This window comes from Lytechinus variegatus, chromosome 11 (genome assembly GCF_018143015.1).
Source record: "Lytechinus variegatus isolate NC3 chromosome 11, Lvar_3.0, whole genome shotgun sequence".
NCBI lineage: Eukaryota > Metazoa > Echinodermata > Echinoidea > Temnopleuroida > Toxopneustidae > Lytechinus > Lytechinus variegatus.
Window position 1 is genome coordinate 33,271,884 of NC_054750.1, and position 27,081 is coordinate 33,298,964.

General features: G+C 35.6%; 1 protein-coding gene across 1 annotated transcript; it reads right to left on the reverse strand.

Annotated features, from left to right (window-relative positions):
- Positions 1-2,134: 2,134 nt before the first annotated feature.
- On the reverse strand, positions 2,135-26,811 carry LOC121423671 (leucine-rich repeat-containing protein 40-like). The gene is made up of 13 exons (XM_041619095.1): positions 26,595-26,811; positions 12,550-12,731; positions 11,334-11,407; positions 10,861-10,990; positions 10,372-10,495; positions 9,823-9,965; positions 9,158-9,330; positions 7,656-7,746; positions 6,875-7,017; positions 6,492-6,599; positions 5,724-5,834; positions 4,921-5,184; positions 2,135-3,960 (listed from the first exon to the last, which is right to left on the reverse strand). Exons 1-13 carry the CDS (start codon positions 26,752-26,754, stop codon positions 3,855-3,857), a joined length of 1,809 nt encoding a protein of 602 aa, XP_041475029.1. The 5' UTR covers positions 26,755-26,811; the 3' UTR covers positions 2,135-3,854.
- Between the last annotated feature and the right edge of the window lie 270 nt (positions 26,812-27,081).

Below are 27,081 nucleotides of genomic sequence, written 5' to 3' on the forward strand. Positions count from 1 at the left end.
TTTTCCGACGGCGACGGCGGCGGCGTCAACATCAAATCTTAACCTGAGGTTAAGTTTTTGAAATGACATCATAACTTATAAAGTATATGGACCTAGTTAATAAAATTTGGCCATAAGGTTAATCAAGTATTACTGAACATCCTATTAGAGTTTCATGTCACATGACCAAGGTCAAAGGTCATTTAGGGTCAATGAACTTAGACCATGTTGGAGGAATCAACATCGAAATCTTAACCTGAGGTTAAGTTTTTGAAATGTCATCATAACTTAGAAAATATGTGGACCTAGTTCATGAAACTTAGACATAAGGTTAATTAAGTATCACTGAACATCCTGCATGAGTTTCACGTCACATGACCAAGGTCAAAGGTCATTTAGGGTCAATGAACTTTGGCCGAATTGGGGATATCTGTTGAATTCCCATCATAACTTTGAAAGTTTATGGATCTGATTCATGAAACTTGGACATAATAGTAATCAAGCATCACTGAACATTTTGTGCAAGTTTCAGGTCTCATGATTAAGGTCAAAGGTCATTTAGGGTCAATGAACTTTGGCCGAATCGGGGTATCTGTTGAATTACCATCATAACTTTGAAAGTTTATTGGTCTAGTTCATTAAACTTGGACATTAGAGTAATCAAGTATCACTGAACATCCTGTGCGCGTTTCAGGTCACATGTCCAAGGTCAAAGGTCAATGAACTTTGCCCGAATTGGGTGTATCTGTTGAATTACCATCATAACTTTGAAAGTTTATGGATCTGATTCATGAAACTTGTACATAAGAGTAATCAAGTATCACTGAACATCCTGTTCCAATTTTAGGTCACATGATCAAGGTCAAAGGTCATGTAAGGTCAATGAACTTTGGCCATGTTGGGTTTTTTTGTTGAATAACCGTCATATCTCTGTAAGTTTATTGGTCTAGTTCATAAAAAGTGGACATAAGAGTAACCATGTATCACTGAACATCTTGTGCGAGTTAGAGTAGTATTCAAGTCGGCACTGCTGCTATATTGAACCGCGTGATGCAGGTGAGACGGCCAGAGGCATTCCACTTGTTCTTTCTTGAAATAATCTGCCTGTAACATCACTGTATAAACTATCGCATCCTTGATCAGAACTACTATTTTTTTGCTTCTACCCCCAAGACAGCGCTATAAATCCAATGGCCTAGTGGAATGATTACGATCAACAAACATAAATGCAACCATATAATGGGCCGATAAATTCCAACAAGAAAATTGAGAAATCCCTCATGGCAATTTTATTTCCAGTTCTAGTTGGTTGATTATACTTAGGTTTGAAGTGTAATATGTGAATTTATAATAACCCCCCCCAAAAAAAAGTTCTGCAACTCAATTTTGAGGGATGATATATTTTTTGTTACTAAGGTATAAAAGATGAAACTGGTATTGAAAAGCTTGATTATTTCTCTTTACAATGGTGTGCCATCTGTTGTGATTATGTAATCATGGAAAGTGCAGTAACCCTGAATATAGGAAAGTCAGAAGTGGAATGTTGCAAAATGCATTGTTTTGAGTCTCCATTTGTATAGAATTTTGACTATGCAGGCAGGTGATGGCGAATGTTTTGCTTGGAGTGAAAGCTTTCATAAAAATTCAGTAACAATTAAACTAACATCTCATTTTTTTTGTTTCAACATCCTAAAACTTTTTTAAATGACAAGGTTCAAAATTATTCCAAGCACATTCAATCCATTGCGCAAATTATTTAAACTCGGTCCATCCTAAAAAAAATCAGAAATTAGCTGTAGGAAGAACAAATTTTGCATTATTTCATTTTTGACATTGCTGCATATTTATCATGTCTGCACATTCCACGATAACATGAGTATTACAAATAACACATGATTGTAAAAGAGGAATATCCATGCTTTCTAATGATACCACTTTTATATAATGATGATGGCACACTAAGAAATTGATCACCGCTAAAACTTGAGTTGCAAAAATCTTTTTTTTAAAGGGGTTTATATACATATTATATATCGGGCCTTGATAAGGAAATTATTTCTTAACCTGGAAATATTCCAGTCCTTGGTGACACTTAATTTCTTGCGTACTTACTAAAACATAAAAATGAAGCACTGTACGTTTTTTACATATAAGAAGCAATTTATTTGTTTCACACACAAGCATATAAAAAAGTACTTGCAGAAAAAAATTGTACTGCATGCATGCCAAGCATAGATAATATAGACTGATTTGGATGTGCATGTAAATAAATGGAACAGCCAAGAAGCAGTACACAAGCATTTTGAGAAGTACTGCAAATCAAGAATAATATGTCAAGTATACATGTATATACATGATAAATTATAACATATTTATATTAAATTTAGTGCCTAATCATATTTTACACATTTATAAGAATAGCTATTTGATTTTACATTCTTATCTACAATATATTTATTGTTTATGGCACAATCATACAATCTTAATTATGATTTATAATTATGTTAAATAGAAAAAAATAATAAGTTTACAGCACATATGTTTGTATGCAGAATCCCATATTCTGACACAATACATGTAACTGATGAAAATATCAATATGCATAAATACAAAAGTTCAAAAGAACATTTTGGAGTCTTATTAGGATTTTTCATAGAGGGAATTCGGAAAGCTGGGTCAATTTTTCAATCATGCACGAAAGCCGACGGAAATGTAACAAATAGTATACATTTTAGCATATCAAAATGAAAAGGGATAAGAAAGAAACGGAATTCATTTTAACCAAGGAATATGAAGAGTATTCTTAAATCCATTTGCTGTGATGTGGAATGTAGCATTATACATGAGAAATCAATATTCATTTTAAATGAAAATAAAAATAGGGTTTTATATTAAGTGATTAAGTAGGATTACATGTATAAATCATAAAAAGTACATAATAAAATAATGTACTAATATTACACAATGAATACACAACATGCGGACTTGTAAATGATATGAGTCTAATGATATTGTAACATTTATTATATCAACAAATACAGTGGCCATGAGTTATATTTTAGCACACATCTTTTTTATTCAATTGCATAGTGATTAAATCTCATTCAGTGTTGTGATTCTAGGACAAAACCATTTGAATCAGAGAAAAGTAAAGCATTAATTTGCTGAACTTTGACCCCATATCCATCCCCTTCCCCTAAAAAATATGTTTCAATCAGCAGGCAATTGCAATTAAAAATGTAGTTGGCAGTGTAACTATGACCTTAATATGCATTATAAGATGATGAATTGGATTCTAATAAGATTTACTAATGACCAGTCAGGAGAAAAGTATAATGACTGCTCATGAATTTGAGATGAGGATGGTTTATCAAATAATCAAGGATCCACATTATTATCTTATAAAACAAATAATGCATATGTTTTGAGATGAGGATGGTTTATCAAATAATCAAGGATCCACATTATTATCTTATAAAACAAATAATGCATATGTTTTGAGATGAGGATGGTTTATCAAATAATCAAGGATCCACATTATTATCTTATAAAACAAATAATGCATATGTTTTGAGATGAGGATGGTTTATCAAATAAACAAGGATCCACATTATTATCTTAATAAAACAAATAATGCATATGTTTTGAGATGAGGATGGTTTATCAAATAAACAAGCATCCACATCACTATCATAACATATAATACACATTATTTCGCTTGGGCATTAGAATATTAACCAACACATCTTTGCTTTGTAACAGTCCAAATGATAGAACTGTTCCCAATGCACCTTGTGTGTATAATTCTTACTAATGCCCTTGATAATATGCATTATTTGTTTTATTATATCTGTGTGTTCCTGAGTGAAAGCTTGTTACGTTGGGATCCTGTCTCGAAGGTAAGCTAGAAGAGCAACGGTTCCTTTGTTCAGGATGGCTGGGCGTGGGTTCCTAAACCGGTTACCAGCAAGCAAAAGAGACCTGATATATAAAAAGGGAGAATAACAAAATGTCAATTGAAAAAAAATACATATTGAGAAAGGCCTGGTAGGGAAGAAATAAAATACAATTTGCTTGACCACCTAGTTTTTCCCTTTTTTCTTTGAAGAAACAAATGTCTGTCGAGTTCAATAATGAGACATCGTTTGATGCACATCATGAGATTTTTCCATTTTCTTTGAAAGTCTCAGGGTTTAGAAGAGGACAATAAAACCAGACTCAAAAGATTGAAAGGAGAGTTAAAAACACATGTCATATGTGACCTTTATTGATCTTATGGTGGGTGAAGTTTTTGAATTACGGGACAGATGAATCTTCTATCATTCTTCAATAACTTTTTGAGTAAGAGAAGCATTAGCACAGCAGGGCCAAGTTGTTAAGATTGATCTGATCAACGTCAAATATATGGAAATCCATCAATGGCATAATTTTTTCCTTTGGAAATTTGCCTTATGTCGTTTGAAAACAAAGAGAAATACAGTGGATTTTCAAGAAAACAATGATTGTATGAATATACATCTAGACGATATTTTGAAATTATGTCCATTTTCGATGTTGACCTTGCTGGCTTCCATAGTTGTGGTTGATCGGATCAATCGTAACTCTTTTTAAGACGCGGCCAGTTGTACTTGGCTTTATGTGCTACACTGAAAATTGCTGCTTTAATATCCCAGACTGGTGACTTTACCCAGTTCAGGAGAAATTCTCTAATATCCGTTTACCAGTCAAATTTGCTTATCTAAAACTAGTAACTAATCCCATTTCAGGAGGAACCTCTCCAGTATCTACCAGAGTGAAATGACTGACAGAAGACTTTATTACCAGTCAAACTTGCTTACCCTAGACTGGTGACAGTTCCCAGTTCAGGGAATACCTCTCGAATATCTGCCATAGTGAAATGACTGAGAAAGAATTCATCTACCACTCATTTTTTTTGCTTACCTGAGACTGGTAACTGTTCCCAGTTCAGGAGGAACCTCTCCAATGTCATTGTTCTGTAGATCGAGTGTAGATATCTTGGTAAGGCGTTTGAGACCAGTCAAGTCTATTTCTCCAATCTGGTTATCATTGGCCAACAGATTCTCAAGATTGGACCAGGTGAAGACAACCTCAGGAATCTTGGTGAAGCGGTTATAGGAGATGACGAGCTCGCGCATCCCGGTCATTGTCTCAAACACAGCGGGGATGGTGCTTAGACCGTTGCTCCTGTAAAACACACATACAATGGGAAATGCAATGAATCGAATTTCATCAGTAAAAATCTATTAGTTGCCAGTATTGAACTGTGAATAATAAGTAGTTGCAGAAATGCAATTAAAACATATCAAATACTTTTCATATCAATCGGGATTCCCAATGCACTGACTGAATATGGCATGACAGGTAAGATCCAAAGACTTCTTGTTTAAGAAGCCTGACATTTCAAGGCATTCAGTACTGAAATAGTTAAGTACTATAATAACTCTAATAGATTTTTACATATTGAATGATAATAATATCACACTGAAATGCTCTGTGAACACCCAAACATGAAGACCAAAACAATGAATGTAAAAAAGTTAGCCAAATCTCATCCTCAGCCTGAAAATTATGGACAAAGACATCAGTATTTACACACTTTGAACTTCGGTAAATAATTTACACAGATCATGATCCAACTTTAATTGATTGTCAAGTAATACACAAGTTTTCAAAGAGCTTAGAAATAGCCCGGGTCTAGCTGGTAGAAGTCTTAAAGATCTCACCCTAGATCAAGTCTTGTGATGTTGACCATCATCTGCATCTCAACGGGAAGAGCTGGTATCTTATTAACACTCAGATTCACATCCACCACAGTTTTATGAAGTAAGATCAAACTGAAACAAGAAATATCCAACAATAAGACCATTTTGAAGATTTAGTATCTTATCAAAACTCAAGGGAGAGCTGGTATTTTATTAACACTCACGATTCACATCCACCAGTTTTATGAAGTAAGATCAGACTGAAACGAGAAATATCCAACGATAAAAAAAAATCATTTAGACAATTTTGAAGATTTGGTATCTTATCAAAACTCAAGGGAGAGCTGGTATCTTATTAACACTCAGATTCACATCCACCACAGTTTTATGAAGTAAGATCAAACTGAAATGAGAATTGATTAAATTCAGTTCAATTTAAATTCATTAAAATCAACAATAAAAATAAACAAATATATACATCCCTATAAAACATCAAATTAAGAGAAGCACAATCATAATTTAGACCAATTTGGTTCAAGGTGTATTCATCATCATCATCATCCTCCTCCTCCGCATCATCACCATCATTTACTTCAATCAGCATTTTCCCTATTACGAAGCGGCACGGACTCTTGCATCACAATAACACTCCCTCCTCCCACTTATTTCTGTCTTGCTCATCCTCCTCATTCAGACCAACTTTAATGCTTCCCTTCTTCACCATATCTTTCCAGGTAATCTTTGGTCTTCCCTTTTCTAAAAAAAAAGAAAAAAGAAAAATTTACTTACTTTTCTGGTACTTGTGTGAGCATGTTTTTGCTGAAGTTGACGGCAGTGACTCCGCTCTCCTTGGCAGGCTCCCATAAAGAGACTGGTATTGTTCCCGACTTCTTATTACTGAAAACGTCAGAACACATGTGATGAGATTAGAAAGCTATAACCAATCACATGCAGACATGAAAAGATGTTGACACTATTAAAGACAGAAATGTGTGCTAATATTAAATTTGCTTTTTTTAATATTTCAAAAGCTGCATGATTAGAGAAAATAATCACAGTATTTTGAATGAGAGATTGCATTCCTACAACAGTTTCTCCAAAATGAAAAATTCGAAAACATCAGTTCCACTCCCAAGATCATGAATATTTTGATGAGATTTCCCGCAGCACACCTGTAGTCCAAGGTCTTGCCAGCCACTGCCTCTGTCCGGCCTATAACACTTGATGGATCAGATGCCGATGAACTGTCGGGTGCATCCTCCGGAGTCTCCTCTATGCGACTCCTCAAGTACTTCATCAGCTCCATTGTGCCTCTCTGTGGAAACAATAGTTCAGTCAGGCCAATGTAAGTTGATCTTTCACAAGTCAAACAATTGCGAAAGACGAAGCCTGTCCAGACATGGCTTAATTTTTTTGGATAAATTGTGCGCAACTTTAATGGGAAACAAGCCGACAATTGAGACGACAGACCACCTTATTTGTCCTGATAAATTAAAAACTAGTTAATCTATAGTATTATTACTTATAATTACTATAAATTGGGGATTTGTGATGTTAGTGACGATGCGAGCAACTCTCGGGCAATTACAATATTATGCAAAAGCACTCGGCGCGGCGCCTCTTACTTTCGCATAATTGTAAATACCCTCGAGTGTGCTGCATTGTCATAACACACTCATAAATGTGCATTAATTGTATATAATTACTATAAATTGGGGATTTGTCTCATGTTGTCTAACTAAAGTGTCAGCTTCGCATAAACTTAACGCATATTAAGTAACAATCTATTGGTGAAATAAATTCATCCTGTGATTATAAATAAACCCTATATGAGGTAACGTAGTGAATATTGAAAAAGATGTGAATGAATTAGGATTATCAATGGTATCAAATGAATGATAGAAGTCTTGATTTTGCAAGAAGTAAAAAACATAAAGATGGTTTGTGACTTACATTGACAATATCTCTCCTGATACTACGAAGTGGGTTTCCGTCTAAGACCATAGATCTTAGTGATGTTAGATTACCAAGCTTATATGGTAGACTGAAATGGGAAACAATAAAAGGAAATAAACTTTAATATTCACAATGATTTGTATCAGGCAATTTATTGTTTTACCATGAGTGAATTCTGTCATTCATTTACAAAATGAATATATGTGAATCCTTGCTCATGGTAGGAATGGTAGGATGGTTCCAGCTTTTTTATGATCATCATTCGGGCCAGCCAATAAAAAGCTTAGCAGACCTGTCAACCTCTGGGAATGAAAAACTGTACTCTGAGATTAAAAAACCTGTATTTTTCCCCCAAAAGTGTATTTCGTAATAAAATGCATGGTGCACTCACTCATCAGAAAAACATACTGCCTTATTTTGGTTGCAAAAACATTTCAAATATGCCCAAAACGTACTAGTTGTCAGGTATAGCTTAGTGACTAATCGCGTTGTTAATCACATAGTTGATTGCTCATGGTGATCAATGCAATTAGTCAATAATATCAGCTCTGTGATGAATCAACACCTTTGTGCTGTGAGGCTATCAAGAAAGGCATTATGTTCGTGTCTAGTTGACAAATCTAAACTCCTTCCTCAAAATCAGTATACCTCATCTGTGAAAACTTTTTAATTTCTACAATGAAAGGACAATATAAAATGATTTCAAGAGAATAATAAATAAACACCGCCCCCACTACAATCATTAAAATATACATGAAAAAGGATTAAACGGGAAGTTCACCCTAACAAAAAGTTTATTGTAAAAATAGCAGAAAAAATAATAAAAAATATTGACAAAGGTTTGAGAAAAATTCATTAAATAATTAAAAAGTTATTAGAATTTCAATTATTTGATTTGTGACGTCATATGCGAGCAGCATTCCTACATAGCGAATGGTAAAAAATCAATGAAATGTCATTTTCTCAGAAAATTGAAAATGGTTTTCACTGTACCTATTGTATATCAATAGACAAATCATTTCACACCCGATCATGAATAGAAAACATAATTAAGTCATCAGGAACCATACAAAATTTGAAATTCATGCATTTTATATTACATAACACATGAAGCAGCTGCTCGTTTATGATGTCACAAATCCAAAACTTTGAACTCCAATAACTTTCTTATTCTTTAACAGATTTTCCTCAAACCTTCACCAATAATTTTTACTATTTTTTTCTGCTATTTTTACAACAAAGTTTTCTTCAGGGTGAACTTCCCTTTTAACAGTGATTGAATTTACTTAACGATACAAACTTGAATCCCTCCCCCTCTGAAAAAATGAAATAAATAATCAAACAAAAGAAAATAAAAATAACCTGAACATTTAGACAACAAAGAGCCTATACTGCTGGTAAAATATTTTACATAAAAAATAAATCCAGGTTAATTCACCCCCTTAACCCCAACACACACAACAAAATCTCTAAAAAAGAGGAAAAAAAGTTATTAGTACCTTGAAACATTATTGTTGGCAATATTGAGTCTGGTGAGAGTGGTAACTTTTATTAAGTCTTCAGGAATGGTGGTTATCTTGTTATCTCTCAGATCTAATACATTGAGAGATGATAGGGACTGGAGCAGCTCAACACTCAGCTCTGAAATATTGTTATTACCAGCATGGAGTTCCTAGAATAAGCAAGAAACATAAAGTCACCAACAATTTTACTGAAAAAAATAAAAAAAACAAAGCTAATAAAAAAGTCAGATATAAGAAATTGAGTTTAGTACCGGATTGTTTTTTCAAGTATAATTGTTAAGAATGCTATAAAAGAATACTTAGACCCAAAGTTAGCATTCTAAGAGCTTTATTTAGTGAATTAGAGCAAACTATACAATTCCATGCATTAATTTGCATAATAATTAATATAACATAAAATACATAGATTTAGTGTAATCTAACTTTGCAGTCACAGAGTTTATGTCATTTTCTACCATCACATGAATTTTTGTTGCCAGGCATCACCCCATCTGTATCTTTGGCCAAGATCATGGGGGGGGGGGGGGGTGGAGGGGAGCATAATGGCAATCAAATACAAGAAAATATGATAGATTTGGAGACCCTAAATTGATTTGGAATTAAGTTTCTTGCAACACTTCATGAATCTTAGAATGACATACCTTCAGATCTTTGCATTTTGTGAAAGGAGGTAGAGATGTAATTTTGTTGAACTTGACATGGAGCTGCTCTAACGATGACATGTAACCCATCTCCTCGGGTAGTGAGGTCAGTCTGTTGCTACTCAGTTCTAGCATCCGAACTCCTGCAGAAAAAATAGACTGGTGAGGTTTTGCTCAGGGATGTGAAAGCGATGAAGGTCAGAGTCCGATGCACTCATATAATTCTTGCTTATTAAAGGCCGTTTCAAAAACTCTAGGCATCTATTCAAATAAGGTTGAATGTTTGCCACTCACAAGCACAATGATGGGTTGATGCTTGAAGGGAACTATTGGAGCACATCATTCAATCTAGACAGTACATGGATGTAGATCTAGTCAAGGCCCTTACACATTTTGACAAAAGAACAGTGAATTTGCTCAATTATTCTTACTTATACTGCACTTCACCTACTTGGCCCAATGACTTGTACCTTGCAACAAACCAGCATAACCAAGTAAATACATAAAAAATCCAGACAGAAGTTTGATCGTTTAAAATGTGCCCCTTACCTTTTAGGTTACCAATGGTTGATGGGACCAGCAGTAGTTGATTCTCAGATGCGTTCAGACTCTTTAATTTACGCAGGCTACCGATTGATTCAGGCAGATCTCTCAACTGGTTATTAGATACATCCTGAAATGTTAATCAGAATGTTTAATCAACAATTTCTGTTGCAATATTCTAAGATTGGTTAACATAAAGCAATAGGGGAAAAGTTAATGTACCCCCCATCAATTTCCAGTATCTTTCTCTTTGCTGTCAGCACTGGGATTTACCCCGAAAGAGTTGATAGGTTTAACATCAAATGAATAAAAGAATGAGCACATTAGGGGGAAAAAGAAATAAATGACCGCCACCAACCAACCACCCACCTAACCAGCCTATGAATCTACCTACATGTTCAAACCAATCTGCCTACTGTATAAACCATCCACCCACCCAACTAATCAATCAATAATTAAGTGTCAAGAAAACCAAAACTTTGAAGTACGACTTACCAAGTTTTCCAGGTGGTTAAGGTCACCAAGACCATCTTGGAGAACACTGATCTTATTATGCTGAACATGAAGGAAGAGAAGATCATGAAGCTGGGATATCTGTGATGGAAGCTCTGTTAAACAATTGTGGCTAGAGAAGCAATGAAGAAAGTAAAATTTCAGTATTCAATGGGGCATCTCAAGAACGTTATGAATATTTTTCTTCTTTTTAATAAAATAAACAATTATTTGTAAAGTGCCGCTTTTCTATGGATATATTCAGCTGTGCTAGTTCAGAGCTCTTTTTATTTAATTCTACACAGCAAATTTTCTTGACTAAAGAGGTATGTTTTTAATTTTGATTTGAAGAGTCAAGGATGGAGAATTTTATTGCAATGTCAAAATAAGAATTCTGTTTTGCCTTTCTCTATGCCAGTGAAACAAAGAAAATTATTGATAAAAAAAATGTGCATTCGGGTTAATATAGCTTTTACCTTATATTCAATCTCTGCAAGTTCCGAAGTTCTCCAATCGCAGTTGGTAAGGAGGTCAACTTATTGTCGTGAACCTAAGATAATCAACAATATCAGTTTGTTATTGGTAATAAGAAAATATATAGAAGAGGCAGAGTATCTTCGATAGATTAAAATTTCAGTAATCCTTTTGATATGCAAAAATTTTTTTTTTTAAAGCAGCTAGATATCCAAGGAAACTGTGAGAAAAATCATGATGTTGCAACTTGCAAAAATATGTCAATAAATGATTTAACAAAAAAAATATTTATTGGAGGGACTTGCTCCTACCTTTTCCACATTACCATTTATAAAGCACCAGAGAACCTATAAAAATGCAGTGTGTATGTATGAAGGAACGGTATAAAGGGTTACTCCGGGCAGAAAATATTTATATCTAAGTATATCAAGTAAAAATCATAGAGCAAACTGCTGAAAATTTCTTCAAAATCGGTAAACAAATAACAAAGTTATTGAATTTCAAATTTTAGCAAAATTGTGTGAATATAGTTGTATGCAAATTAACATGAATATTCAGTAGGTGGGCTGATGAAGTCTCATCCCCACTTTCCCTTTTCTTATGTTATTGTATGAAATCATAATTGTTTCATTTTTTCATATATGTGTGAATGATATGTCTATCTTATAATGAAATAAGTTGCAGTAATAGATCTAATACACTAAATCAGCTGTCAATCCAATTTTTTAGTTCTTGGTAGAAAAATTCTAAATAAACCTAATTTTTTATATACAAAATAAAAAAGAGCAAGTGGGGATATGACATCATCAGTTAGCTCATTGAATATTCATGAAGACATGCCTAGAACTGTTTTACCGGAATAATGCAAATCTTTCAAATACCATAACGTTGTTATTCCTTTGTACAATTTTGATCAAATTTTCAGTGTGTTGTTTGTCTGATTTTCCTTTATCTGTTCAAATCATATAATTTTCAGCCTGGAGTTCCCTTTAATACAGAGGAAAAATTCATGTTTTCAAGAGTGCTCTCTTATTGTGGTATTCCTGTTTTATTATCATGACAATATATATATGTTTGGCATCTCTGAATAATAATGATGCTTGATGGGAAATATGATGCCTATGATGATGATGATGATAATGACCACTACCATAAAGATAAAATCATTATGCTGTCCATTTCATCTATTCTATCTCATTTCCCTTCTGTTCAACTTACATCAAGCACAGTAAGAGCTGGCAGCTGTTGGATATCATTTGAGAGTTCTTCGAGTTTGTTTGAAGCGAGAATGAGCTTCACCAAATCGGTCTGATCCCACCATCTCTCATCCTGGTTGTCCAGTGATACATTCTTCGCTTCAGGAGGGACGTCAATGTTGATATTCCATACTGACTGAGGAACTGTGTAGTAAAGGATAAATGCCAGTTTTAGTAACGATTTCAAAATGCGTTGAAGCAGAATCCAATAAAATGTACTACCCGAGTCTTCAAGTGCAAAATGATTTTGGTAGAAAATGTGGCGCTAGTGCAGTTTTGCACCGGCCAAATTCGAGAGAATTTCCCACACCAGTAACTGTTTGCAAATGTCATAGCAAGTCTCTCAATTATATTTCAAGGTCAATATGCCCACTGATTTTTTGAATATCACAATCAGGAACGGCTGTATATCGAGATCATTGTCAAACTCTTACTCAGATATCGCTTTGCCATAGTTTTGACATGGACTGAAGTTATCGACTAAAAGATCTACCTGCAGCAGCTCACCCATTTTTTTCGCATGATTTTGGTTGCTAACTTCAAGCTAAGCCTAAGGCGATGTCAGATTGAGAAATCTAACGATGACATAGAACAAAATGCAGCCATTCCCGATCGCGATATTCAGAAACACGGTGAGCATATTGTTATTCACCTTAAAATGTGATTGAGAGACCTGCCTGTTATGACATTTGAGAACAATAACTGGTTGAGAAATTCTCTCGAATCGGCTGGTGCGAAACTGCTCTTTAGACTTTACATTAGGTCTACTTTACCGTATGTCATTGATTGGTTGGTGCTGAAATGAAAGGCTAAGCCAAACTGTGAGGCCCAAAGGCAAAGACAAAGGTAGGTATGGATTAGACCAAAAGTTTTGGTTTCTGTTATATTGGTTGTTCCGCTGAACTCCGTTGGCTCCACTCAGCAAATACAGAGACCTAAGATCTAACTTGATCTGTACAGGGACTCAATGGCCATATGTTTACTGTATTAATTCGGATAAACCAGGGAAATGGGAGTTTATGTTTATTTAATTTCCAGGAACACATAACATAATAACATAACAAATTCTCATATGAAACTTAACAATATACAATATACATAATAACATTAACAACAACCAATGCCTGGGGATTACCTAAAAGAAATAATAATTTCTGTATAAAGGCTCTCCTCATTGGTTGTTGTCATAAAATTCATACAAACACAATGGTCAGCATGTACACGAAAAGAGTGTAATAAAAAGAAAGGAAAATATAAAAGGACAAGCCTAAGGCCAAACAGAAACATCAAGACATAAATCACAAGTAGAACGGGGGAGTGTATCCATAAAACGAGGGAACATATACAAGCATGTAAACTTCAAACAATTGGTTCTAGCAAATTCATGAGTAAAAGTAAGAAAATGAGTCCTTCTAAAACTAGGCTTTGGTAAAATGGTAGATGGGCGACAGCCGAAAGTCACTGTTTTTTTTTCTTTTAAGTTCATTTTTTCCTGTTTTGGTGCATTTCAGGCCTAAATCGATGAGCTCCATCGGGGGATTTTGCATTGTTAACCCCCTAATCATGCTAGTGGCAGCTGCACAATCTTGAGCCGTCTTTATACTAGAAAAAAAATGTTAACTTTAACTCCTCGAACGACGAAACAGACAGCTGCCAACTATACAGAGCTACCAAGTCTCACGCATTATGCGTGAGACTCAAGCATTTTGGACTCTTGTTCATCCCCTCAAATCTCTGTCTCACGCAACTATCACAGCCTATCCCAATATACATTGTAGGCCTACACAATGTCTGTGATCTCACTCACTGACTCAGATTCACAGAAAATCTCATGCATAGCCACTCCTAGTACCAATGAGGTCCAAACATTAACATGTATGGACCTCATAGGCGACATTACCCAAAAATATGGGTTAGACAATGCTGTTCTGATTTCCAACCCAAGACTTTGGTAAATGTACGCCTTAATACAAATTGGAGTTACGTGATATGACTTTCATTTGTTGGGGAGACATTAAAAGTATTAATTAAGTAGTTCAAATTAAAATATATTATCATTAAACTTACATTTCAGGCCCTTTTTGTTGATTTTCGGTGAGCGTTCCACACAGCTGCGACGAGTGATCAACTCCGAAGTGATACGCGAACTGGTCAGCTGATCGGTCAGGTGATCGGTAGATTATCTTTTTGTCAGACGTTCATAATTTATGTAAAGCGTATCAATCTTCAGTATCTTGATTCCAAAGTATCAGTGTTGCAGATAAATGTCATTATTGATTGGAATCAGTGGCGGAGCGGGGGGGGGGGGGGGGGGGGGGTGGGGGTGGGGGTGAGCATTTCTGCCCGATCCCCCTATTGAGATTTGTAGTAAATATTTTGGAATTAAATACGTTGTTCATACTAGTTATGCGACCCCTCCCTTATGATGATCACAGCATTATTTGTAATGGGGATATTTCGTTCATAATTATTCTTGTCTCTTCTTTCTCCTTTTTAGCCTTTTTTTGCTTGTTAAAACCTTTTTTCCTTTTTTTTTGGGGGGGGGGCTCGCCAAATTTTACGTGGGTCAAAATTACCTTCATTTTTTTAGTGACAATCTTTTTTTCATTTGTCCAGTTCTACGCGAGACAAAATTACCTTCGATCATTATTATAGTTAAAAACTTTTTTTTATTTTTTATTTATTTATTTATTTTTTTTTTGGGGGGGGGGGAGGTTGCCAAATATCACGCGAACGTTTGTCAGCTTTTACTGTTTTATTCGACTTATAATCAAATATTAAATGGGGCTTACCACAGTTTTTTTTAAAGTCAATTCATATTTCATGAAATATCAATTTTTTTCATGATTACCAAAAATACTTAAAATTTTTTATCGGTGTATGCCTATAAAGCTTTAGCTCATGCGTTGCGCCTGCCATATTTTAATGCTGATCAACTTTATGCTTTTAATGAATTCCTAAAAACAATAAATTCTCAGATCATCAATTTTGTCGCAATCGAATAATTCGATTGCGTCTCTCTATCAGTTTTGAATATTCATAAAAAATATCAGCTCGTGCTTTTTGCTCATAATATTTTGATTAGTAAATTCTTCTCTTATATAATCGAGTCGGATAGATAGATAGATAACTAGAGAGAGAGAGTTGGGGGGGGGTCCCTCAGCTACTTGTCCTCGCTTATTTGTTATTATTTGTTATTATGCTCATGTTGTGAGAGCTTTGTGTTTTCACATTTTTTTCTTTTTCAACCTTTTTATTGTCTCGGAGCTTCCCTCTATTTCTTTACACTATATTATAATGTAGTCCTGTTTCAATCATTGGCGGCGGAAGCCCCAAATTTTAGGAGGGGACAACCTAAAAAATTTTGACAAGCAAAAAAAAAAGGCTCTCAACCCAAACATTTTAGGGGGGACGTAGGAAAATAAATTGACAAGCAAAAAAAAAAAGGTCAACAACAAATTTAGGGGGGAACGTCCCCGCTTCCGCCACCTATGGTTTCAATTCTTTTTTTGTTCTCATTTCAATGAAAACATCATTATTAAACTGACGTACATGTAGAAGACTTTATTACGAAATTTTGACATTGTTTTGTTTCATTTGTTTGGCTTTCTTTTTTTCTTCTCCTCATCTTCTTTTTCTTCTTACTTTTTCCCTTTCCTTATTTTCTCTTCAGTATTTCATTCAGGTATCCGCCAATTTATACAACACCAAGCATATAGAGGCGGATAATCAGTGAGGGAGCATGACGGTGTGCCGCTCTAAAAAAAAGGAGGAATATTGGAAGAAAAAAAAAAGAAGGGATGGGGAAAAAATAAAGAAAAAAAAAAGATGCCAATGACGATGATGAAAATTATCTTGGTGATGATGATGGTTGTGGTGACGGTTGTGGTGATGATGATGGTGATGCTAATGATAGTGGTGATGATGATGATGACGAGATGTAATTTTGTTATTTTGTCTTTGAAAAAATTAAGTAGTGCAAAGTTGAATTCATTTAAAGTTTATTATGAAAATAGCAGAAAAAAAATTGGTATGCGTTCGAGGAAAATCCATCCCCCACCAATCTTTTTCAAAGGTAAGATTTTTTTTTTTGCCCGGGGGGGGGGCCACTTCCATTCACGAGTGGATACCATGCGCGACCATGGGGTCTCGAAAAGCACCCTAAACACGTAATTTCCATATTCTGAAAATGCACCCCTTAACAAGTATTGGCATGTGAAACCCTACCCTTAACAAGTATTGGAAACAAAACGATACTCTTGGCAAATATTCCCTGAAATGAACCCCTAAACAAGTACAGGAATGTTTTATTGTTACAGGTCCTTCGGTCGTCGGCTTTACCTTATTTGGTTTAGTACGACCCCACCTTCTACACCTCACGCAAATCGGACTCTAAACACGAAGTGTTGGAGCAAAAAGGACATCCTTTATAAAACATTTTGATTTTGTTTTATCATCCCCGCAAATTAGACCCTAAACACGACGGTTTTCCTAGCGAATTAATAGATACCCTTTTTTCGTTATTTTTGTGTTTTTGACACCCTTATCACGTTACGTAGGTAACGTGCCCTATCGTGAAAAGGACATCCTTTTTACGTTTTATTTTGGTCGCGCATGGTATCCACTCGTCAATGTAAGTGCCCCCCCCCCGGCCCCCCGGGTTTTTTGTGACGGCGTAGGCCTTTGCAAGCAGCTATTATTATGGTAAAAAAGTAAATGAAATGTCAAGAAATACATGATAATGATTTTTATGGTACATTTTAGTAGGCCTATATCAATTCATACTTGTTATCAAAAAGAAAAAAGTGGGTCGTTACGGACCATTAAAAATGGGAAATTTGGGCATTTTATATTTAGGATAGAGCAACTGCTCGTTATAGACGTCACAATAAATCAAGCATTCTAAATTCTATCAACTCCATTTTTTGTCAAATAACACCTTCATCGATATTTTGAAATGATTTTTCTCATATTTTCATCATCTTTTTATCAGGGTGAAATTCCCCTTTAATTTACAAAACAGATTCGCAAACAATATCAAGAGTAGTGGGAGGCAAGGGTGGAAATCTAAGGTAGGGGACCAGGGGCTGGAAAACAGGCAAAAAAAAAAAAAAACTAACAAAAAACAAAACAAAAAGGAAGGTTTATCACCCCCAAAAGAAGGTCGTCTCGTCCAAAATACATGTTTTACTTCGATTTAAATGTCAGATGTAGGCCTATTTCTTTCCATCATATATAAAAGAACAAAAATAGTAGGGGGACATTTGATAATGTGCCCCTACTATTTTGGGTTAGGGGGAAGTGTCCCCCTGGGATTTGCGCCCATGTGGGTGGGGGGTGCTGCACCTCCTTTCGGAATCATTATGGAACAGTGTGAATAGTCGCTGTGATTTCGATCTCATACCTATAAAAAAAATAGAACAAAAGAACGCCTTGACCACAGGCCAAAATGCCTAACAATTTTTCCGCGGCATTAACAACTCTCGTAAGGGGCGCTCCATTTATAAATAGAGTTGCATGTGTAGCTGTCTATGGCAACAGAATCCATCGCAGAATTGAAGCCAGAAGCGTGGGAATTTGGCAGAAAATTCAAGAAAAGAACCGGTGAGTACCGATTTAAGAGTAATTATATATTCATTAACATTAATTGAATCATAAGAATAAAGATTTTTTACGGAAAGGAAGCTTAGTTTTAAGCTAGGGCTGCCCAAATGCGCGTGAGTGGAGTCTCAGTTTCTTAACATGGGTAAGTATTGCGGCGTGGCCCACTCCTAGTACCAATGAGGTCCAAACATTACATGTATGGACCTCATAGGCGACATCAGTGGAAATGCGGGGTTAGAAATCTTTGACTCACACTATATTTCGATATTATTTGACAAGTACGCTCTCTGTAAACAATTTTCTTTCAAATTATAATTCAGAATTGTTAATAGTTTGATCCCAACAACAATGAAATTAAAGATATTAAGGGAAACTTACATTTTGACGACTTTTTCCTGATTTTCTTGGCAGGTGCTCTTCCCTTCTGACGCACGATCGCAGCTGAATATAGATCAAGTGATACGCGTTCTCGTCACCTGATCGGTTTGTTATTCTTTTCGCCAGACGTTAATAATTATATATTTGATAGTGCTAGTATTCATCGCGAATTTAGGTGAAAGAAATTGAAGTTAAACAGCGCCAGCTTGAATTTTTCGACTAACAACGTTTCAAATTTCGCCACCCACTAGCCAGCAATTATCTTTTTCTTTTACCAAAATACTCTCCCCAAAAAGGAAGATTTAAAGAGAAAGAGAATTATGATGGTAGAGAAAACAAAGTACTTTATTTTCCCGCTTTTACTAGCTGTTTAACGAGAATTTCAATCGAATATCAAATGGGGTTTACATTTTTTAAAGTCTATTAATAAAAAAATATTCATTGTCTGGATTTTAGCTCCCCGGTTGAACTCCCATGAAATTTCAATGTTTTTCATGATTACCGAAAATGGTTTAAAATGTTCAAGTTTTTTATCCCGATAAACAAAGTTTTAGCTCGGTGCGCTGCGCTCGCCTTATTTTATAATGCTGAGATAGCATTTTATGCTGTTAATGAATTCCCACTATGATTTGATTGGTAAGTTCAGGAATGATTAATAAGATTAATTAATTCGTGTCTCTTTTTTTATTAAACAATGTCAGCTTGCGCTTTGAGCACGCAATATTTTGATGAGTAAGATTCTTCTCTTGTATATGCAGTATTTCCACAACTCCAAAATAAATTTCCCGAAACTTAAGCCAAAATTTGCTCACGTTCATAAATATTTCCTGGAATTTTCAAGTTTGATTTTAAACAAAAATCGGGCACTAATACAGCGAGCCTAATTTCGGCCTAGGTTGCCCAAATCAAGTTATTTAGCATTATTTTTTGTTCACGTCCTCTTTAAAAAATCATCTATTACAAATGCCAACGCGGAGCGAGAGCGGAAAATTTTGAGCTACGTAAATGTTACCTGAAATTGATAGTTTCTACGTTTAATTGTTGTTTGGTTGTAATTTTCTGATTTCCCGAAATTTCCTGGAATTTTTTCGTTTCCCGAACCTTTCCTGGAAAAAGCAAAAATTTCATGAACTTGAAATTTTCTGAATTTCGGGAAGAGTGGAAACATTGTGTATGCGAGTGTCATACTACAGAGAGAGGGGGGGGGTCCCTCAGCTACTTGTCCTCGCCAATTCCCCCAATTTTCGTCTTGCTCGTGTTCTTTTTTTCACCCTTTTTATTAAAAAATTAGAAAGAATTGGGTGTCAAAAAAACACTAGGGGAAATGAGAAGAGGGAGAGAAACATATTGGGATAAGAAAAATTTGCGTCACATAATTATTACATAAGAAAATATTTGTCATAATTTATGAAACTTTACTTTTTACTTGCATGGTGCCCACCCACTTATATATATGAAATCTTAAATTACTTCACCATGGCATCTCGCACTAAATGTTTTCACCCTGCTATATAACTTTGAACCTGCTGACAGGGATTACTAATTTAAGGTTAAAGGTTGAATGTTTATCAAACATAATTTGGTTGGGGTCTATGTGTTCGTCATTCATGGTGATATACAATAGAATATTCAGAGGTGTCGATCATGGGGGCGGCAGGGGCGATCGCCCTAGCAATATTGGGGGGATATCGTTTTGCCCCCCCCCCCATAATTCAGCATGTGCAAAAATAAAATATGATTGCAATGACACACAAAAATCAGCAAGCATGATAGCGATACATAACTCGTTCTTTAATCCTGCTCAAAATATCCGCTTATCAGATTGAAATAGAATATATATGAATATATATATATATATATATATATAGGTAAGCAAGTAGGTAGTGATATACTGCAATATCTAATAGTGCTCGACTGTGTATAGGACAGGAGTTCTCAAACTACGGCCCGCGGGCCGGATCCGGCCCTTTGAGCTTTTCAATCCCGCCCGTGAGACTTATGATTTCCATAACAATATCCACTGATGCAAGCACATCAGGTTGGGGAGCTGTGCGTCATTCAGATAATTCTTTCTCTCAAGGTTTTTGGTCTTCTGGGTTACAAGATTTGCATATCAATGCTCTTGAATTGCTAGCAATAGAACAAGCACTACATACCTTATGTAGCCAATGTCAGGATATCCATATTCGTATTTTCTCTGACAATAGCACTTCGGTCGCTTATGTTAATAAGATGGGAGGTAATGTACCCTTTTTAAATGACATAGCGTTACGCATTTGGTTTTGGTGCATTAAATAAGGAATTTGGATTTCCGCCTCTCACGTGGCAGGGAAAGATAATTCATTTGCTGATGTCCTTTCAAGGAGGGACATGAACAAGGAATTAAGCCTGCTCCCCTGTATTTTTAATAGCATTATCAATACCACGTTTGCCCCTGACATTGCTTTGTTTGCATCATCTGAAAATAAACAACTTCCAAAATATGCTTCTTGGAAGTACGACCCATTTGCATATATTATTGATGCTTTTTCCATTTCGTGGGAATTCTTTTCTCCTTAAATTTTTCCATCCTTTTGCCTTATCCCTAGAATCCTTCTCAAACTTCGAGCAGACCAAACAAGACTGGCCCTCGTCATAGCCCCGATGTGGAGAGCACAACCCTGGTTCCCTTCTCTTCTCCACATGCTGGTTGCCCAACCCCTTCTTCTCCCAATAAACTACGTCGCCCCAACAACTATCCAGTAAGTCTGCACCTATAGCCGCTTGGATACTCTCGGCAGACAATGGAATGCAGCAGGCATTTCAAAATCAGCTGCCAACTTACTCGCCCGATCTTGGAGACAAGGAACGTCTAAACAATATCAATCTGCATGGAATCAATGGTGTGATTGGTGTTGTAAACAACAAATTGATCCCTGTTCACTTAACTTCCTTGCCCGTGAACATTCTTCAGGCAAAGCTTATTCCACAATTAATTCTTACAGATCTGCTTTATCTTCTGCCATTCCACCCATTGGGATGCATTCAGTGGGTCAACACCCTTTAGTCGTACGTTTAATGGAAGGGATATTCAATGAAAATCCCCCTAAGCCTAGGTACAGTAGTATGTGGGATGTGTCAATTGTTTTGAACTACATTAAGTCTTTACCCGATAATGAACAATTAACCCTAACACTGTTAAGTAAAAAACTTCTGGCCTTGATGGCCCTTGTTTCCGCCCAGCGGGTTCAGACGTAATTATGTTTAGATATTTCCTCTTCTATATCAAATAATCATGCGGTATTCTACTTGACAGAGTTACAAAGGACAACTTCTACCAAAAACAGTTTAATTACCCAGACTGTTGAATTTAATTCATATCCACATGATAAGAAAGTTTGTGTTATATCGTCCCTGCTAGAGTAAAACTATGTGAAACGTACTACCCCTTTAAGGATTGAAAATGGTGAACGCAGACTTTTCTTTTGTGTGAAGCACTGCCTTAGCACCTGGAATATGATTAGCCACCATTTTTCATTGTGCATAATACGGTGAAACATTTTATGGGTGCTACTTTTATGCTTCATGTATATAAAAATGCCTTATGTATATGCTTAAAATTGCATGGGCTGTTACATTTTGTCTTTATAAAGTGAGATAATTATGAATTTTGCGTTGTTCACAAAGTTTACAAAAAATGCGATTTTAAGATAAAGTGTTAAGAGTTTCGATTAGAGTATCCCCCTTAAAGGACAAGTATAAAAGAATAAAAAGAGAAAAATTCAACAAGCATAACACTTAAAATTTCATCAACATCGAATGTAAAATAAGAAAGTTATGGCATTTTAACAGTTCGTTTCATTTCACAAAACAGTTATATGAACATCTCGGTCGGTGTGCAAATGAGGAACTGATGACATCACTCACTCACTATTTCTTTTGTATCTAATTTTATGAAAGATGAAATATTTTTGTTTTCTCGACATTGTCATGTGAAATGAAGTTTCATTTATCCCTGAACACGTGAAATTCCATTATTTTAACATTTTGTGGTTCAGGCAAGGAGGTCCTAATCGTAAATTGAAATATTGTATAATTCCAACAATAAAAAAGTACAGAGATGGTGAGAGAGTGACATCATCGACTCTCTCATTTAGCATGTTTATATAACTATTTTGTTAAAAATAAGGGAAACTTTGAAATGTCATAACTTTTTATTTCAAATCCGATATTGATGAAATTTTCAGCATTTTGCCTGACTGACTTTCTCTATTTGATTAAAATCAACATTTTTCTGAGGTGGACTTGACCTTTTAATAATAAAACATTATTCTATGGTGTTTCTGAAATAAAAATGTTTTTAATAATTAATTCCAATTTCGTGGATATGCTGTTATTCTATTCACATTTATTTCCTACTTCATATAGGCCCTAACAGATTAATATTAAAGCATATGTAGGTGAATTATATTTTAGAGTACATTGACACGAACACAAAGATTTAAATGAACTCTGATGTGGACATAATTATGAAGTAAATATATTTTGTGCTGTGATTTCTCTTTTGAATTTTATATTCATGCGTCATTTGGGTTAATCATTTCTTTATGCACATAATTATTTTGCCTCCCCGCATTTCTTTCAATTCCGTACAATGTGTTGTTACTGTCACAATTTGGATTACCTAGCACGTATATCATCGACACTGGATGAAAAGTCTAAATAAAAATTATATTTTTGTAAGGGTTCAGATTAGTTTTCAAGAGGATCTTATGTTATGAAATTTTGCCTAATGTACGCATATTAAAAGAGCAATTATTCTTCTCAACCCAATTTAAAGAAAAGGTGTTTTATTTGCATAATGAGGAAAAAAAATGTGTGTAATCATGTTGATGCATATTATTTTTTGATCCAAGCAACACTGTGTCGTTCGTTGTTATGTCTGCGATTTTTTTCCATGTATTTCTAATGTACAAAATACTTTTAAAAATGCTGAGTAATAGTTTAAAGGTCTGTATTATTTTTGCAAATCATTAAAGAGAGCACAATTTGAACTGAAAACTTTGTTTTCATAAATAAAATTGGATTAAAAATAGTGAATTGCAGAAAAGCATTGTTGCTCGAATGCAAGCCATAACAGCAGACCACTGCAACGAAAGAAGCACATGAAATTGACTAACGTGTTTTTATTGTTTGTATTAAGTTGATTGATTACAATGATGATGATGGTGGTTATGGTGATGATGGTGATGGTGGCGGAATAATGATGGTTGTAATGGCCATGATAATGACGTTGATGATGATGATGATGATGATGACTAGATGTTGTTTTGTTATTTTGTCTTTTAATAAAATAAGTAGTGCAAATTTGAATTCATTAAAACTTTATTATGAAAATAGCATAAACAATGGTATAAGAAATTGGTATGCATTAAGGAAAATCCATTCCTGACCAAAAGAAAATAAAAAAGTGATAATTGAGTGATGACGTAGGCCTATATATGCGAGCACTTTTCCTTCAAATCGGAAACAATTAATGTTTAAAAAAATAAAGGAAATGTCATTTTCTATAAATACATGCTAATGACATTCACTGTACCTTCAATATATCAATAGAACTTCATATCCGTTCCAAAAAGAAAAAGGTGAGTCATTAGAGATCATTAAAATTGGAAAATATAGAGCATTAGCTCGTTTATGACGACAGAAATCAAGCATACGAAAATTTATTAACTCTAATTTTGTTCAAATAAAACCTCTGATTTTTTAATGATTTTTCTTAGTAAAAAAAAAATTATCAGGGTAAAAAATCCCCTTTCACTTGCAAAACAATTTCAGTGTGTAACGGTAATTTAAATCATTCACCTGATAACCAGAACTATCCAATAAACAAGATAAATATCATTAATTCATGCGGGCGCGCAGCGCGTGCTGCAACGTTTAATATATTGCTGTGAAGCGTAAAATAGAATGAATATCATTTAAAATATATATCACAGATAAAATTATACCAGCTCGACGCGCGAGCTAAAAAAATTACGTTTTCCGACTTTTTTTTTATATCAATAACAAAATGGATATGAAATTAACCGACTTATGCGAGCATACATAGACAGGGTCTATCCTATAACCTTTATAATATACAATGTCTTAAGTCATATAAAGAGAAACGCAGATTCTAAGTATTTTTTATAAACAGGATAACTACATAGACAATTTATTAATTGAAAATTTGGGATTCTTTTCCTAAAATGAATATAAAAGACAATTAAAGAACACAATTTATTTTCGGACGAAGCCAACAAAATTAGGGGACCACCAAAAATTTTGTACAAGCAAAAGAAGGCTTTACAGGGGGTTGGGACCGATAATTTTTGACAAGCAACAGCAAAATGTTATCAACAAAAAAATTAGCGCGATCGTCCCCAATCAAATTTAGGGGGCAGGTCCCCCACCCCACCCCCGCTGGTTTTAGAGCGTCAGAGTGCGACTTACCTTCAACCGCTATCACTATCGGTAACATGAAGCAATTGGAACATTTTCCGATTCCATCAGCTTGTCATTTTTTGCAAACAGTCCAACAAACCCCGCTCTTGTAAAACAGGCAGACATTAATTTGCTGAAACGGACAACATCTCATACTCAGTATTTCTTTTACACGGATACATACAATCTCACCAACCCCAATACCTTTCTCACTATTTTCTCCTTCCTTAAATTTTCTATTATTTTTTTATTTGCTTGCTCTCTTTACTCTCTTTTCTTCTTTCTCTACCTCCTTTCTGTCCTATTTTCTCTTCGATTTTTTTTCTCGTCTCATCGCTTTTCCTAATCCCCAGCCCCCGACGGCCGCGCAAATTAACCGACAAAATCCAGAATAGTGGGAGAAAAAGGGCGAAAGGGCAGAAAACTCTGCCCAAAGGGGGGCCAGAGGCTAGAAAAAGGTTTATCACCCCATAGTCAGGTCGTCTGGTGCAAAATACATGTTTCATTCAAATTTAGATTTATGTATTTCTTTCAATAATAAAATACCAAAAATAGTAGGGGATATTTGATATTGTACCCCCTACAATTTTTATAAAGACGCATCTCCTTGGGCATTTAGGCCATGGAGGGGGGATTAAGTGGCGAACCGTGACCCGGAGGAGAGAAAGCATGGGGGGCACAGCATTTCACAGACATTGCTGTCCCCCCCCCCCAACGCTTTGTCTCGTCCGGGTCACGGTCCGTTACGGGGGGATTACTTGTACCTCCCTTCATTTTAGTGACGGCCGTGATTCTAGGTCGGAATCATAATTATTTTGGAAGAGTGTAATACACTCATAGAGATGTATACGCTCGATCTCATACCTGACGTAGACGGCGCTATTCAACAAATGCACAATCTCCAATATAAAAAATAGAACAGAAAGAACGCCTTGAACACAGGCCAAAATGCCTAACGATTTCTCCGCGGCATTAACAACTATCGTAAAGGGCGCTCCATTTATAAATAAAGATGGATGACTAGCCTGTCTATGGCGGCTGAATTTACCGCAACTATTTGCCAAGAATTGTGAGAAGTGGTCTGGAAATGCAACAAAAGAACCGGTGAGTACCGATTAAACATTATTTTACTATTCACACCTATCTTATAAATGTATACAATTAAAAAAAAAATCGCAAAAATCACTTAGTTCTAAGCTAGGGCGGCCCAAACGCGCGTTAGTGGAGTCTCAGTTTTTTAACACGGGTAAGTATTGGGGTGTCGCCTAGAGTGGTGTCGCCTAGAGTGTGCATAGCCTGGTCTTTGAACTTGGCATCTCTGAGTCTGACTATCTATAAAAAGGATTAAGACTATTAGGTTAAGAAATGAGCAGAACAAGTGGAATGTCTCTGGCAGTCTTGCCTGCAATACACAATTAAATATCAGCAGTGCAGAATTTAAAAACAACTACCATTACATGAGTCATGACTCAGCCTCGGTCGAGTACAGTCCAGAGATTTAATTATACAGACATGTATGATAATATATGGGACTACAATGTAAACAATCAATGGCTTTACCAGTTGCGAGTGAACGGTTAGATAAATTCAATTGTCCACTGGAGCGTGCTTGTTTGAGGATGACATTCGAAACACCTTTTCCATCATCTTCCTTATTATTATTGGTTCTCTGAAATCCAGCTCTGGGATTGAAGGGCTGCCTCCCACCACGACGAGACATTTTCGAAAAGTGCCACTAACGACGTGTTCAAAATGACATCGACAAGCGATTGCATAACAATTCCGCTACCGCGGCCGCGCCAGCGAGCTAGCTAGCGCGCGCTAGCCGCTGCGCTGTACTGTCGAGGAGCGCCAGATTTCGAAATGGGGGATAAACGGGGTGTGGTTCCGGGGGGGGGGGGGGGGGCGTGGTGATACCTTTGTGTACAATGTGTGCTGGTCCGGGGTGCTGGTCCTCAGAAAAGGAATGATTGTGATTCTTTAGGAGAACTTTCTCCTCTTTCCACCTTTTTACTGCATTTTCATTTACGTTATTATTTCAACACTT